This window comes from Mustela lutreola, chromosome 3 (assembly GCF_030435805.1).
Source record: "Mustela lutreola isolate mMusLut2 chromosome 3, mMusLut2.pri, whole genome shotgun sequence".
In the NCBI taxonomy this organism is placed as follows: Eukaryota; Metazoa; Chordata; class Mammalia; order Carnivora; family Mustelidae; genus Mustela; species Mustela lutreola.
Genome location: NC_081292.1, coordinates 196,316,190 through 196,333,267, shown reverse-complemented (window position 1 = coordinate 196,333,267; position 17,078 = coordinate 196,316,190). Strand labels below are relative to the sequence as shown.

At 42.1% G+C, this 17,078-nt stretch overlaps 2 protein-coding genes across 35 annotated transcripts in view; one reads left to right on the top strand and one right to left on the bottom strand.

Moving 5' to 3' along the window:
- Positions 1 to 9,257, top strand: part of ABI2 (abl interactor 2) — a 118,606-nt gene extending 109,349 nt beyond the window's left edge. For 27 of the 34 annotated variants that reach the window (XM_059168337.1, XM_059168345.1, XM_059168340.1 and 24 more), the window contains 2 exons: positions 1,254 to 1,427; positions 8,394 to 9,257. In XM_059168337.1, coding sequence (XP_059024320.1) covers positions 1,254 to 1,427; positions 8,394 to 8,569 — 350 coding nt within the window. In that variant the 3' untranslated portion in view covers positions 8,570 to 9,257. The remainder of the gene's footprint in view (positions 1 to 1,253; positions 1,428 to 8,393) is intronic. The other 7 variants (XM_059168352.1, XM_059168351.1, XM_059168349.1 and 4 more) reach the window with 1 other exon arrangement.
- Positions 83 to 17,078, bottom strand: part of RAPH1 (Ras association (RalGDS/AF-6) and pleckstrin homology domains 1) — a 115,224-nt gene continuing 98,228 nt past the window's right edge. The window contains exon 16 of the mRNA XM_059168314.1: positions 83 to 293. Within this exon, the coding sequence (XP_059024297.1) occupies positions 162 to 293 (132 nt within the window). The 3' untranslated portion in view covers positions 83 to 161. The remainder of the gene's footprint in view (positions 294 to 17,078) is intronic.

The following is a 17,078-nucleotide window of genomic DNA, read 5'->3' as shown; positions in this document are numbered from 1 at the left end:
CAGCCTCTTTACCTTATAAATGCAAATAGGTTATATTGTTGATTCCCAACCTTATGTAATTTGTCATAAAATATATGCTAAATCACATATCTGTAGTTTTTATTTTAAAAACCCATTAGGAGTAAAAGAATCACTTTTAATGAGTAAAGTTTGGAAGTGCATCAAACAGGCAGGTTGGGAAGGAGACTGGCAGCGCGTGGGAGAACCTGGAATAGGACAGAGGATGGGAACCGACATCCCAGGCCCCACCAGATGCCAGCAGTCTTCTGCATCCACTTGGTTGAATCAGTAGGCTCACATGAAAGATAGAAAATAAACAGGATTGCTCAGAGAGTTTCACAGAAACAGTACTGGTACCTCACGAATAAGAATAAATAAATGAAATTGGGCAGCTGATAAATGCAGCTTTACTCCGTTTATTTTGTCGAGCTGTGTCCAGTTATGTACCAACCATTTTGAAAAGCTTTTGAATTGCCTGAGTTTGGATATATGCTGATACTTGAGCTGTGGAAGCAGATTTTTAAGTCACTCTTCCATATTTAGCTTGAGGAAATTCTGGATCATAAATCAGTCTGAACTAGGTGAAATTCTCTCTATAAAAAATAGCAAGCATGAACATCTTCATGCATGAAGTTACCCAAAGTCTTGTGATTTCCATTCCACTAATTTGGTAAAATGCTCTTTAAAAAAATTCATTGAAAGGAATGGAGATTACTAATATTTGACTGTTTACAAGTGCATTCTAATTTATTAAAAATTAAATATGCTTGTAAATGTCCAAATTATTAATATTTTTGATAACCACTGCTCCTTGGATATAATATAAAACCAAACTATATTGTACTTACTCTTTCTTTGAAAAAGAGGATTGTGTATTAGCATACACATTAGAATCATCTGCTTTATTTAACACCCATCAGCCCTGACCCACAGGGAGGAGAAAGTCATGCTTGGAGATTTGAAACATTATAGTTGGTGGGGAGCCTTCTCTTGCCCACTTATTTTTTGAAAAGATCATTTTTAAAATTAGCATATAATGGATAATTTGTTTCAGGGGTATAAGTCTGTGATTCGTCAGTCTTACACAATTCACAGCACTAAACCATAGCACATACCCTCCCCAGTGTCCATTACCCAGTGAAAGATCACTATTTTCAAGTCTAGATTTACATTCCATGTATATAGAGGTTTGGATAGAAAATACTGAACTTTGCATAACACGTAGTATTGTTATCAGCTTGATACATTCTTAGTTTCAGATACACCACCTCCACCACCACCTGTGGAAGAACCAGTCTTCGATGAATCCCCTCCCCCACCTCCTCCCCCAGAAGATTATGAAGAGGAGGAAGCAGCTGTGGTTGAGTATAGTGATCCTTATGCTGAAGAGGACCCACCGTGGGCTCCAAGGTCTTACTTGGAAAAGGGTAAGTTTCAGAAGGGGGTCTAGAGGGGTGGGGAGACACCTCTGCATGGAAATGGAATTTACTCATTCTGAAAACCGTATTTATTTTTTTACTGATAGGTAAAGTTTTGCTTGTATAATCTATGCAACATTTATTTTTTATTTTTTAATTTCTAAATTTGGCAGAGATCACAGGCAGGCAGAGAAGGCAGGCAGAGAAGGCAAGCAGAGAGAGAGAGGAGGAAGCAGGCTTCCCGCTGAGCAGGGAGCCCGATGTGGGTGGGGCTCGATCCCAGGACCCTGGGATCATGACCTGAGCTGAAGGCAGAGGCTTTAACCCACTGAGCCACCTAGGTGCCCCTATGCAACATTTTATTAATTTAGCTTACAAGGTTCATGATTTTTGAAAATCACACTAGTAAAATTCTGTGACTCTCTGATTTTATACTGATAGTTATTTATTGTTCCTACTGAACATGCTTTTTTATGATTGGTTTCTATAAGACAAAAATTTTAAAAATAGACTTTTTCTGGAATGCCTCTGGAAGAGGATGATATTTCCAAATTATTATTTTTGTGGTATCTTCTTTCAGATATTTTAGGTTAAACATCTGCATATGAAATTTTCTTCCAGACAATAATGGTTTCTCAGTTTCTTTGCGAAGTTGGGCATTTTTTTAAGTGCTGAATGAAACTTTTCTGACATGACACTTTTGGGACACAGGCTTCCAAATCTCATGAAGACTAGCTCAGAAAAAATGTATGCTATCTTCAAATTTTCTGTTAAGGGAATTGAAGCCACTAACTTACTTGTTGTAAAAATGGACCACATTAGAATCACCTGGGGAGCTTACTCTAACAAATAGGATCAAGGTAAAGTAACAATGACAGATTTACCCTTCCTCTTAAAGCAGGAATGAATCCAGAAAAAAAATACAAAAATAATGATTTTCAGACACTGGGTAACAGGCAGTGGTAGACTATGACCCCATGGAGAAGGAAGTCAAACAAGGTAAACCTTTGATTGTCTGAGTTTGCTAACTAGGGGAAATTTCTGGGCCACAGTGCAAGGAGGTGGAACCCAAATAGCCTGGAGATCTCACTGCATAAGCAAGGTAGAGATCAGAGTCTTAGGAGGCCACAGAGAAGAAGTAGTTACACAAAGACAGAGGACAGTGCTCTGGAGATCTGCAGAAGCATCCCCTTATGTCTTTGAGTGAATAGTCCTCTATGTAAGTGTGAAGAAACCACCTGAGCTTGGAGAGAGAACAACCAGAAAGGAGTACGCAAAAAAATTACTGGAAATAACAAGTCTGGGAATGGTTCATGCTCCTGAACCAGCCAGAACAGAAAGACCTTGCAATGCACAGGGTATAGAGAAGAGGCCCCCAAACTGTTTGCCTTTAGTGATGGGGCCAAATGAGCCATACACTAGAGGTTACTCCAGACTGCCCTAGCAAATGCTTAAATACAAACCCTGAACGCATCCAACTGATTTCACGTAACTTAGTTGATCTCTGGAACAAAATCCAACATTGCTCAAAAAAGTAAAAAAAAAAAAAAAAAAAAAAAAAAAAAAAAAAAAAAAAATCCAGAGCACCAAAAGGTAAGATCTACAGTGTCTAACATCCAATCAAAAATTCCAAGGCATGTAAAAAAGCAGGAAAACATAACTCATAACTAAAAGAAGTCAGTGAAAAGAAACAGAAATGATTGAGATGGGGAATTCCCAGACAAGGGTGTTTATATTACAAATGCCCCATGGGTCCCAGAAGGTAAAAGCAAACATAAACACAAAAGAGGAGCAGAATGTCTTTAGAAAAAAAAGAGAGAGAGAGAGACCCACACAGAATTTCTAGAGATGAAAAATAACAGTATCTGAAGGGACAGTTCAGAAGAAAAGATCAGCAACTTGGATGATCTAACAATAAAAACTATCCAAAATGAGACGTGGAAAAAACCAAAAAACGGCAAAAGATATGTGGGACAATATCAAATAGTTTTCATTTGCAGAAGATATGTTTTTTTTTAATTATTTGAGAGAGTGCAAAAGCAGGGGGAGTAGTGGAGGGAGAGGGAGAAGCAGATTCTCCTGCCGAGCAGGATGCTTGATGGGGCTGGATCCCAGGACCCTGAGATCATGTCCTGAGCCGAAGGCAGACACTTCACTGACTGAGCCACTTAGGTGCCCCAGAAGATATGATTTTATATGTAGAAAATCCTACAAGGAATCCACAAAGAAGCTGACAGAGCTAAAAAGCGAGCTCAGCAAGATTGTAAGCCACAAAGCCAATGTGCAGAAGTAATTGGATTTTATTTTTTAATTTATTTTTAAAAAGACTCTATTAGAGAGAGAGCAACAGAGATAGTGAGAGAGAGCGCGTTGGGGAGGAGAGGGAGAAGCAGGCCCCCCGCTGAGCAGGGGGCCCGAATGCAGGGCTTGATTCCTGGATCCTGGGATCGTGACCTGAGCTGAAGGCAGATGCTTAATGGGCTGAGCCATCTGGCTGCCCCAAATTAATTGGATTTTTATATATGAGCAACAAACACTTGGTGATTGAAATTTATTCAATTATACCTTTTGTAGTAACATCAAAAATATGAAATACTTAAGGATAAACTTAATAAAATATATGTAAGACCTATATGAGAACTGTAAAACATTAGGAGAAATTAATGAAGGCCTTAAATAAATCAAGAGATATGTTATGCTCTTTGATCATTATTGTTCAATAATTGGTTTTACCCAAATTGGTCTGTAAATTGAATGCAATTTCAGTAAAAATTCTGGGAGCCATTCTTACAGAAATTGATAAGGGGATTCTAATAGTTATATGGAAATGTAAAAGATCTAGTGGAATCAAAACAGTTAAAAAAAAAAAAAACGAATGTTGGAAGATTTAAACTAAGTCTACAGTATTTGGGACAGTATGGTACTGATAGAAGTGTAGAAATATAAATCAATAGAATATAGAATCTAGAAAAAGATCCCCACACGTTGTTCAACAAAGGTGTCAAGGTAATTCAGTGGGGAAAGGATAGGGTTTTCAACAAACGCGCTACAACAGCTGGATATGCATCATGTGGGGGGCTTAGAGTAACAAATAGTGGTCTTCCATTTCTGGCCAAGGTAGAGGTAAGAAATTAATGTTCATGTAATTTCCACCCTTACTTTACCATATACAAAGATTACCTTGAAATGTATTTTAGATCTGTTGTACAACCTACACTATACAACTTCTGGAGAAAAATATAGGAGAAAATCTCTGTGTTCTGGGATTAGGAAAAAAATTTATAGAGAGCATATAAAAAATTGACAGACTGAATATCATTAAATTTTTCTTCTTTAAAGATGCTATGAATAACAAGGCAAGCCTAGACTGGGAAGAATTTTAGCAAAATAAGTAAGGAGGCAAAAAACTTCTAGAAAAAAAATTCGAACACACTTCATTTAGGTGCATGAATTGCAGATAAGCTCACGAGAAGATACTTAACATTATTAGTCATTAGGGAAATGCAGATTAAAGCCACAGTGAACCAGACGAACTCCCACTGCACACCCTCTAGAAGGACTACAGTTCGAAACCCCGGGCGATACCAAGTATTGGAGGAAGTGTGGTGAAGTGGGAGCGCTTAGGCTTTGCCCGTGAGAGTGCAGTGCGTTTCAGCTACTTTGAGAAACAGCTGTCAGGTTTTTTTTTGTTTGTTTGTTTGTTTTAAGATTTTATTTATTTATTTGACAGACAGAGATCACAAGTAGGCAGAAAGGCAGGCAGAGAGAGAGGAGGAAGCAGGTTCCCCGCTGAGCAGAGAGCCCGATGCGAGGCTCGATCCCAGGACACTGGGATCATGACCTGAGCCGAAGGCAGCGGCTTAACCCACTGAGCCACCCAGGTGCCCCCAGCTGTCAGTTTCCTAAGAAATTAGACATACACTGGCAGTCCTTTCCTGCATATAACTTAAGAGGAATGAATATCTATGTTCACACAAAGACTTGAACTCAAGCGTTCATAGCTGCTTTATTCATAATAGATAAAACCTGGAAACAGCCCACATGTCTTTCAACTAGTGAATGGATAAACTAGTTGTGGGATATCCATCCATTCAATGGAATACTGTGCAGCAAAGAAAAAGGAACAATCTTACTGATGCAAGCAACAGTACGGATGGATTTCAAGCCTTCTACCAATGAGAGAATCTGGACACTAAAGACTCATACTTCATGGTTCCATTTAAATAAAATCTAGAAAATCAGTGGTTTTCAGGGACCAATGCTGGTGGGTGAGGAAATTTACGTAGGGGCAAAAGGAAACTTTGCAGCGTGGCATGTTCTGTATGATGACTGTGGTGGTGGTGGGGATGTATTTGTCATGTATACAGTGCATGCATTTGGCAAAACTCATTGAACTCTACATGTAAGTGGTTATATTTTATGTCTAAATTACACCTTAATAAAGCTGTTTTTTAAGGAAAATAGCCTGAAGTCCTACGGTAGTAGGGTAGGACTTTGGGCATGGACATGTTTTACAAACTCCCTGCCTGATTTTCACGCTGTCCTAGATAAAGTGATGACAGTTTTCAGCTCTGAAAAACCAGGTCAGTTATTCCTTAAGAGAACAGCACAATAAAGGAACGGTTTTGCTTTCTAACAATGTACTCTCCATTGAGTATGTTAAAAATCTGCAGAAATTTGTAAGAGAAGATAGTGAGTTACTTTCAGTCCAGGTAACTCTTTGGAGTTTTTAAGAGTATGTCTGAATTGTTCTCTAAGATGTTTTTCAAAGTTTGATTTGTCCTTTAGTTGAGATCTTTTAAAACATGAAAATCAAGTGAGCGCTTTCTTACTCTTTCCGGCAAAACAAAAAGAATCAGCCATGCTTTGCTTATGGTTGCTTTTTCGTTTGAGTGTACATCAGTGTTAAGCCTGCTGCCTAATGACTCATTTCGTTAGCTTAGACTGTAGGGCCTGCCGGCATTTGAGTCACTTACGTTGCATTTCGTATATTTGCACCTCCCGATGTAAGAAACCAGAAGCCCATGGGCCTGCATCCCAGCATCAGAATTTTTTAAAGTTCTTCCCATAATTCCAAGGTTGAGAACCATTGCCATTGGTTTATCTTAACCTTTGGTGGTTTATCTTAACCTTTGATTACTGCCCATACTGGCCAAATGGAGATAAGGTGTATATGTAAGTATCTTGATTTAAAAGAACAGATAGTTTTATGTATTTATTAGGTTGCTTGGCATAACGCTAGAGTTACTATGTATGTAAGGCAGTTAGTCTTCCCATTTTGCAAACTAGGAAATGGAGGTTCAAAAATAATTTATATAACAGAAAATGTTAGTGTTACAAAAAAGATAGTATCATAATAGTTATTAAGATAATAAAATATGCTAACAGTTATATAGATGTTCACTTACTATAAACAAGGCCCAGGGCTATATCTTGTATGTTCATTGCTTCCTTTAATGCAACTATATTGTTTTGAGGGTTAGGACTATGTAATTCCCATCATACAGCTGAGTAAAAAGGAGCTTAGGAAAGTTAAGTATATTCTGTAAACTCACAAGTGCTGGAGCTGGGATTTGAACAAGGTGGTATAACCCTGGAGCCCACATTCTTTTTTTATTCCGTTTCCCCTAGAGCCCGATTTCTTAACCAGTGTACTCAGCTTGATTTCAGATCTGGGATTGAGTCTTAGCTGTACTTTTTATTAGCATTAAATTCTTCCTGGCAAACTTCAACTTATTTGTCAGTGCCCATTTTATATCCTTCCTTCTATCAAGCCATCTGTTCTTGTGTTCTTCCAGCTCAATGATGTAACTTCTTGGTGGAAGTATAAACAGTGTATGGTAACTTACCAGATACCTTTCTGTCCTCACAAGACTAGGACAGTCCTTTGTCTTACTCACCCGCCTCTAAAAATCAGCATGGATGTTCCATTAAGGATTGTCAAAAAGTGAATAGTGCCATTATTCTATCTGGGCATTCCAGAAAGCTGTTCAGAGAGGACGTGGCGTTTGTGGTGTGTCTTGAAGGATGAGTAGGAGTTTCTCAGACAAATGAACTAGGGCAAGTCACACTCAGTCATAAGTCTCTGTGGTAGTTTTGTTTTATTTGAGGATTAAGTTTGCATGAAAAACTAACAAAATGTACTTATCAGAAGGAGAGCTCGATGGAGATTTTGAGTGAAGTTCTGAGTGGTGTAGTAAAGGTACAGAGGACCCTTTTATAAAAATAAATCTTCATGTGGAGTTGAGCAAGTTATAAGGTATCCCGAGTTCACGGAACTGTTGAGATCTCATGATTAGCAACCAGAGATTGGCTCAGATGTTGTTACCAAGTTATTTAAGCAGTGAAGATGTCAGGAGAGCTGACAGGTATCTTCGTTTTCTTAAAACTTGTGGCCCCTCATTGTGGATATGTGGCCGTGGCCCAGCGCGGCCTGCGCTGTGAAGGGATGTATATTGGAGAGTCCGCGGCCGCCGCACGGAACTCTTGGGAATTCAGCTCCTTCTTCTACTTGCTGAAGAGGTGTAGGCTCTAGGCAGTCGGAGGACACGTGACTCGGCCTCTCCCTCCCTCCCCCTCTCTCACCGGCCGTTCGGGCGCGTGTCTCCGCGCGAGAACCATTCCCTTCGTCAGAGACCCGGCTGTGGCCACAGCCTGGTGCTCTGGCGCGAGCTGCGCCGCCGCGGCCGGCCCGGCTCCGGGACTGGGCCTGTCTCCGCGGTGAGGTCGCTTCCCCTCGGCTCCTGAACGGCAGGTCTGACTAAATGGGGGTTCTCCCTTCATACTGGTCGGGACCGAACCTCTCCGGGATGGGATTGCGCTGCCCGTGCCGGGGCGCTGGAAGAGCGTCTTTGGGTCCGGGGTGAGAAAGTCCCTGCGCTGCGGCGGCGGCCGGGAGGGTCGGAGATTCGCTCACTTGCTTCGGTCTTCCTGCGGCGGTTAATCTTTTCACATATTTTTTTTTTTTCCCTCTAGTTGTGGCAATTTATGATTACACAAAGGACAAGGAAGATGAGCTGTCCTTTCAGGAAGGCGCCATCATCTACGTCATCAAGAAGAACGACGACGGCTGGTACGAGGGCGTCATGAACGGCGTGACCGGGCTCTTTCCCGGCAATTACGTCGAGTCCATCATGCATTACTCGGAGTAAAGCTCAGCAGGGCCGCGCGTGCCTCACAGGACTAGTCAGGGCTTCCCGGGTTAGCAAAGGCCCTGGGGGTTCCCCTCCAGTGAACCGAAGGAAGGACACAGACGACACGAACTGCTGACGTTTTTTTGGTTTATTCCCCAGTGTTAAAAAAGCAAGCTGAATCGCAACAAACGGATCTTTCTGCCATTATTTGTACTATATGCTGAGCTGTTTGCATTAAAATAAAGTGACCGTTTCTACATCTGGCCGAGGCACAACGGCATAGAACTCTGTAAAGCAAATCAGGTTCAGACTGATTCAGAAAATCTGGGATCTTCCTCAGGAATACTCTGCCCCCTCGGGACTTCTCCTGCAGAACCCGGGGCACTGGCTGTTCCCCGGTGCCTGTGCGAGGGGGGCAGCGTCTGGCCCCAGTGCTGTGCCCTCGCCCACCTGCTTCCACTTGGATGAGGAGTGAACTAGGATTTAGCTCTCATACTTCACCATCTTTATAACTGTCGATGGCTTCTTTCCTCGCGCCCCTGTAAATCCTGCATTCTCGCGGCACTGGAGTGCGCCCGGGAGTTACTGCTGCTGCCTCGCATCCCTTCATGCTTTGCAGTTTGTAGACTGGGGGTGACGAAGTGAGTCCCCAAACATTGTGAGGGTGGTCACTAACCGCTGGTTTGGTTCGAATGCGCTGCTGCTGCTGCACGAGAGCGCGCTGCCGCCGATGCTGTGGGCCCCGCGTGTGGCGTGTGCGCGCCGGGTTGGCGGAGCGGGGCGGCCGTGCGGAGCTACACGGGAGGCTCCCGAGGCTCCCCAGGCTCCCCGACGGGTTCCCAGACGCCCTAGACTCTTGCCTTAGGCACTGTTTCCGGAGTAGAATCTTGGGAGGTCAGACCAGCTCTTTCTTCTTTCACTATTTAGGAACACATTCTTTTTTGGAAAATCGCAGTTATTTCCAAGTCTCTTGACAGTCCCTGGGAATCAGAGGCTTGCACTGCGCCCCCTGCGTGGTGGTAACGGCCAGGGCCAGCTGCCGCGGAGCTTACTCAGTTCTCAGAGAGGGAAATGCTCTCCCGGGCTGTGATTGGCTTTTGAAGTCGCTGCTCTTGGTAAGAATTTGAACCTTCGATCTCGGACTAAGACTAGTGGAATAAAAGGTAGGAGGCCAAATATTCATCCTATTACATAGATAAAAATTAAGATAATTTGGAGCAAAACAGTATTTTTTTCTGTACAAGTTATAGCTTCACATTCAGCGCAGTTTGTAAGGCAGACGGCTCGGATCCTCACTTCTGTAATCCTGTAAGAAATACTGAAAAGGCCCGAGAGGGCTCGCCGCTCGCCAGCATCCGGGCCGGGCTCGCGAGCCCAGCGCGGCCGCGGGTTGTCCACGGCCCAGGAGCTTTGCCGGGTCATTCCCCAGTGCTGGGGGCAAAGGGGAAAGGCAGTGACCACATTTATTTCAAATGAAGGCCTTGGACAGGATAGCGCAGGTAGAGGGATTTGATTACAAAATGGAACAAGAGCACTCGTGTATGAGGCCTTCGGGCGGCGCAAGCAGAAGTTAGTATTCCACGTGTAGATGGTTTCTGAGCACAAAACTTCATCACCGCTTAACAGGCCTAGATACAGAGTTCCCCTGTCAAGACTTTGTTTTAATGTTGCAGGGGTTTCCCCCCACACGTTGCAAGTTAGCGATTTTGCTTTTAGATTTCTCCCACACTTTGAATTGGGAATTTAGCGTTCATTAACTTGCCTCCACTTCAGGCTTTTGTTAGGTCTTGACATTCTTTATGTCCTGTTTTCCTTTAAAGTAGCGGCCCCGAGTGTCCCCTGAGCCTTCAGGTTCATTATGGACCAAGACTATCCACCTGGATAGGTTAAGCTCTTCTTAGTGTTGGTGTAAAACTAGGGAACCTGTTTTGAAATTTAGATGTGTTCCAGTTTTTACTTCAATAGCTTTGTGCTGAGAAAGCTTAGTGGATATTTAAGGCAAGAGGGTATTTTGAAATCCGGTATAGTATTCACAGCTCACACCTACAGAAGCAGAGAAGATAATTGTGCAGAAAAGTTGGTGGCGGTCAGTTCGCCGTGTGGCGCGCGGGAGACGCCGGCGCAGCCCTTCCCACTGGAGACGCGCAGCGGAGGTGCCGCCGGGGTCAGCCGACTTCTCGCTATTATTTAGTACTAATGTGTACAATTGTTTTAAAAACACCTTTGAGTTTTCTGCATATTCTAAATTTCTGTACAGTTTTGAATTCTATATATTGTCTTGGAAGGATGCTATGTAATGATGATGATGGGCCAGGCCTACAGTAATTGGAGACTTTTAATGTATGTAATATTTCACAGATTGCATGCTATTAATAGTCTGTGAAGGTAGTATTTCTTGATTTATCGTAGGTTCCCCCTGTTTGTCTTTTTATGAACTACAGGATGGTTGGTAATAGGAATTCCAAATGGATGCAGAACTCTTACGGGATATAGAATATTGTGGCAGAGATGATCCACGTCTAGACTCTGCTGACTTGTAAGCAACCATTTTAACAGGATAGAGGGAATCTAATGGCAGCGGGGATTTTTTTTTCCATCTGAAGTGCTTTTTCTTTAAAATAGAAAAAAAAGAAGTGACTTAAGGGTCCCTGTTCCCCCCTCCCCACCCCACACCTTTTTGGTACTACTATTTGAAAGGCCACGGGGGAATGAATGAAAATACCCTTTTTTGTTGACCTTACAGCAAGGCAATGAATCACAAACCAAAATAGTGTCAAGATCTAGACCCGAGAGATTCAGCCTGCTGATTTGGAGTACATAGGAATCTTTTAAGAGGACTTGTTCCGTGGAGTCTCCGTTTCTCGGGCTGCTTGCTTTCGCCCTCCTGCAGGGGCGGCGGCCGTTCCGTCTGGGGTTGGCAAGGGCCTGCTGGTTCCCGTGTTCCTCGCAGTCACTAGGTGACACACTCTCATCCCTCTCTTTCTGCCCCCTCCCGCTTCCCTTCCTTACCCGGCTAGACCGAAGGTTCATGCATCTGGACGGGGACGTCTGTGATGGGGCTGTGCTCCCCAGCAGTCTGCAGTGGACGGTTGCTTAGGATCTTTCTGCTTTAGAGGCATCAAAATGATGGTAGTTTGCTTTTATCTTTTTGTGTTCGTTGTCTTTTAGCAGGTACCTTTCTGCATTACAAACTCTTCCTTTATTTTTTTTTATTACCCTTTCTCCTTGGTGGAGAAGCATGACATGTCCTGAAGGCTGCCTTTCCCCTGGAACAGGGTTTGTTGGAGGAATTGGCAGGCAGGTGACTGCCAAGTCTTTGAAAAGAATGGGGTCTGAATCACTTTCCATCTGTTCCCTTCTGAACCTCTTTCCCAGGAACTCCTGACTGGTGTTAAGGTGATTTCCCCTCACGTGATTTACTTAAGAATCATAGAATTTTAGAGCTACATGAGATTTAAAAATTTTTAGTTTTCATTTTGACTGAGGAAGTTAGAGGTTTCATTTCAGGTAACAGCTAGTTAACAACAGTAGAGTTCCTGACTCCATCAATGCCTGTACTCTTTCTACAGCTGTCTTAATTGAATATGCTGTATGGTTTTTGTTTTGTTTGTTTTTTTTTTTTTTTTTAAATTATGAGTGCTACTTGATGTCTTCAGGAAGATACTTGAAAAGATATGCTGTTTTGGTAAATACCATCAGTATTCAAACTGTTTAAAGAGTGTATTAAGCACAACCTAATTAGTGAAAATCATGTTCACGTTAACCCTTCTACTACTCCACTCAGTACTGTGTAGCAGAACAGGTGACCTGACTTCAGCACCGGCAGGAGCACAGCAAACAGCCTTATCACACCAGTCCTAAACGGAGGTGCTGTGCTCATAACCTTACATCTACTTGATGCTGATCTTTATTCCTGTTTCTTACTGAGAATTTCATAATTCTTAAAAAAAAAAAAAAAAATTAACAAATGAAACGATAGGGCCTAGCTGTATACAAACGATCCTTGCTCAGTATTTTGTAAAAAACACAAAAACAAAAAGCTTATTTTCACATTACGATGAACGTGTCTTTTGCAACTTTAGAATTCTATGGAAAAGCAGCTTTTCATATTTTGTGTCCATGCATCTTTTTTCTTAAGATGGTTTACAAAAAAGAATGTTACAACAACGTGTGATTTGGCCAGTTGTATTTTAAAGCTCCTCCAGGGAGGGCTGGTGTCCCGAGCGGAGTAGAAGTCCTGCAGGAAGACTCGAGGGAGCAGGCTGCTGCCAGTCACGGCTCTTGTGTGTGCCATGAAGCCACCTCCAGCTGAGGGGGGGAATCTTCACTTTTTAATTTTGAAATTGTATTTGAAATTGTTGCTGTGTACTAAGAACTTGACTTAAATAAAATTCTACAAAGTATGTCCAAGTGTCTTGTGAATGTTTTTATGCAAGTAACCAAAGAGGTTACAAAGGTGGTAAATGGAAGTGTACTGCGGAGAAGCCTTCCCGGTGCTCGACCTTGACACGAGGGTTCTCAGTACAGTTGTTTTGCTACAAAAAGGAGAGCTTTTTTCCTCTTGGTTTGACAAACAATAGTGAGTTGTTAATGCACACACTTACACGTACCTTGACATGGGAGGCCAGCATGTAACTGTAGTGATACCAGAGCTTTGAAACAAGAAGCATCCCTCTTTTAAAGAAGAAAATCTTAAATACCCAAAGCTTGCTTGCTTCTCTGCTGGTACAAACTAAAGGGTAGCCCGTTGAGCGGACCCAACTGCAGCTGAATTTACCTTCCCACTTAATCTGTCCTTACCGCACAGCTTCTTTAGGGGCCCCCCAACATAACCAGCAAAAAACCCACTTTCTTAATGATGCCAATCCACAAACAGTCAAGTCCCCGTGTTTAAATGAAATCTATGTATTCCTTTTATTAAGGATTGGGTAAGCTGACATAATGAAAACACAAAGAAAACAAATTTACACTGACTGTATGACTACTGTCCTAAGCCATTACAATAGTTCACCGACAGTAACTCGTAATTTGGAAAATAACTTAATCCAGCAGTAGAACAAAAAAACATCATCAGTAGTACTGAATATATCTCTCTCATATATATATCTCTCTCTCTATATATATATCTATATATAGGTCTGCACAATCAGGGAGCAAGGCACATAATGAAATGAGAGCATACATTTAAGCAGAAGAAAATAGCAACAAAGCTGAAAGAAAAATGGTAACTTCACCTTTACCGAGCTGTGCATAATCATAATCTTGAATAATGTTCTCTATCAGGTACGTTATAATGCAGTTCCTTTGCCTTCTTTTTCATGCTTTAAAAAACTATATTCCTACATTGTATCTATTTATGGCAAAGCTCCCACAGCCTAGAGATCAGTGTAAGCCTTGACTCCATTTTTTTCAAGAAATGGGAAAAGGATCAATCCCAGTTAAATATGTGCAACTTTCCTTTCAAACAGTAAACAATGTTTTTACAACATTTAGCACAAGCTAATGATATTGTAAATGTCTATTTCTATAAAAGGAGTTCACTGGTGGCTAATGATAAAATTAAGCAAAATCATTTGAAACATTCCAGTTAATGCTTATTTTCTAGGAGGGATTATTTACAAGTAGGAAAAAAAAAAACATCTAGGAAGTAGGAATCATGAAAAACGGCAGTTTTTGGTATTAGGTTATAATAAACCTGACAAACAATGGACATTTCCCAAAATGCAAAGACTTTCTGTAAGTGCTGCAAGCATGTTCTGCCTAAGGAGAGGCTGAGGCTTCGACAGTTAAGAGCGTGGTATTAACGGCCATCTGTGATGAACGTGGTCACTGCTGAACTTCGCCATCACCCTGACTCGACTCACTTCTCTAAATGTCTTTGGTAGAAAGCGGACAGACCCCATTCTGGTAGATGAAGCCATCTCTTGTGAGGCAGACACTTTCTCTATTTCTGCGCGAGCTACAAATACTCCTCTTCCTTTTCTTTCATTAGCACCTCAAAGTTTACTTGTTGGATTTTGTTTTTTTTTTTTTTAATGCTATTCCTCCAAGAGAGTTCAAGGCACTGGGGATTATAGCAGATAGTGTCTTCTCTTCAACAAAGAGCAAACGAATTGGAGGTTTTTTCCCTTATGTGTTTATCAAGTACATTGTTTTTTTTTAGCAATTTATTCTACAGCTAAATTTCAGGTTTGTTTTACATACAGACCTTCCAAGGGCACAGTAAGAATAGAGCACTTGTTCATTTGGATGGACAGACTGGCAAAAGTATAGAAATGTTCTACCGAATTTTTAAAGGAAAATAAACCTTAAAAGATAGTGGGATATTTCATTGTACTCGCATCTCTCTGTGCATCAGATCTCAGTTTAGGGAGTGAGCACATATTCTTACAGGACTAGGGATAACCCTGTATAAATGCTGTCACGTGTATAAAAGCAAAAGTGCCAAAAGGAACTGGCAACAAAAACAAAAGGGAGTTTAAGAAATAGACATCTTCTCCTCAAGTGTGTAATCCAAATTATCATACCTACTTTACCTAAAGCAAGTCATTACACCCTTAATCCTACGGGGCCATACAGGTTTAACTAGTCTAAACCTGAATAAAATCTGAGACACTGCATCAGTTATCATGTTAGCTCTGAAGGTATATGAAGGGGAAAAAAAAACAAACCCTAGGGAAAAGGTTTTTTGGTCCTTCCCATTATCTGAACCTTCTTCCCAGGCTCTGTTGTCACCTTACATCCTGGACACCAGCTCACCAGCTCACTAACGATGGTATACTCTCCCAGAAGAGCAGCTTCTGAAACTAACTGGATGCACAGCTCCTGTTAATCTTGATCTCAGAGTTGTCACTGTATTGGATCATAGCCTCCCAATGTTGTTTGAACTTTGATAAACTCAGCATTGTTTTTAGTGGCAAGTCAACATTCAGAGAGAGGACTTCCATGATCGTTCCCAGCCCTCTGAGGATGCCGTCAGTGGGCAGGAGCTGTTCCACAGCCTCACATCTACACGACTTTGACATTTTCTGATGAAAACGGGTTCCCGTAGTTTTGAAGTCACCAATCTTTCTCATCTTAAAAAGCCCCGGAAATTAAAAAAAATCCAATTTACAGTTAAGTGGGTACCTATACAAATCATAAGAATACCTTTCCTAAGGGGGAATCAGAGCAGCTAAAGAAATAATGTATGTGAGTAGTAAAATCCAAGCTGAATAAAATTTCAGTACAGAAAAATCTAGCTTTTATATTCTTACCTAGAACCCGTGAGATCTGTTAACAAAACAGGCTCTGCTGCCCTTCAGAGTCGGTACCCAAACTAAGCACAGGGCGATCACCAATTCTGAAACGATCTGTGGTGGAAGTTAGGGGTGTCACTAATTAACCAAGTCACTAGCTGAAACAGGCACCTGTTTGCACTGCCCTCGACATGCTGTTCATTTCTCAAAGCTGCAGGCAGAACTGTGGGCAATTATTTCACTCGGGAGTTCCGCAGAGCTTGGCCACTGGCACGGAACCACGACTGGGCGCTGTGCACGCTGAGATTAACGGTGCAGATGTGCGAAAGGTCACTTCCTAAGCCTATCGAGCAGACGAAACTAAGAGAACAGATGAAAAGATCCAAAAAGTATCTTCTAAAGAAGTAGGGCTTTAAGAAACGCACAATGGTACATGTTCTTATTGCTCCATAACACGTGAACTGCTAACAGTGTCCTAGAGATCTAGGAACGGAGAGGTGCACTTCGAATTCTGTGATGCAATCCTGTTTTGGAGGTGGGTTTACAGCAGTATCTTGTGTATATAGTACAACTTCTGCTTACTCTTCAACTATTCACTAACTTGCCCCACTGCACTGACATCACTTTCCTTATGGGACAACGTCAAAGATTTTTGCAGTTTGCACTGGAAATCCTTATTCACGACAGGCAGAGCGTGTCACTGCAAGATGTGCTCCTGCGTCCCCGCTGGGATGGCTCGTTGCTGTTTCAGAGCAGCTCTGAGACTGCGTTTATTTGTAATGGTCACTTCATCGTAAACTGATGAGACAGTACACATTTCTCTAGTATACCAAGTTAAATTCACAGGACAAAAACAAAAAAAAAGGCATCAAGCGTAGTGTGAAGCATACAGGATTGTAGTGTGTCATTAATGATTTCATGTCATACCAAACTGCACATGCATGATACGTAATGCCACTCACTCTACCCGGACTACACTCCTCCGGCAGAACCCCTGGGAGCCCGCAGGGATCTCCACCGCCAGGCCAAGCAAGCAAGAGTCCTAGTGCGCGCCAGCGGCTAGGGATGAACCGGTCTAACGCTTCCCCGCTCCCCCGCCCTCGGGGATAGTCCCACACTTCAGTGAATTCTTCGTTGCACATCACAGTGCACACACAACCTAATGATACCCACACAGGGGGCCGTTCTGTTCTTTCCTAATCACCCACCCTAGAGCAACACACACACAAGACTTATTTCAGAAGCTAATTTTGTTTTTTGTCATGATGCACTGTATTGGACATGGGATA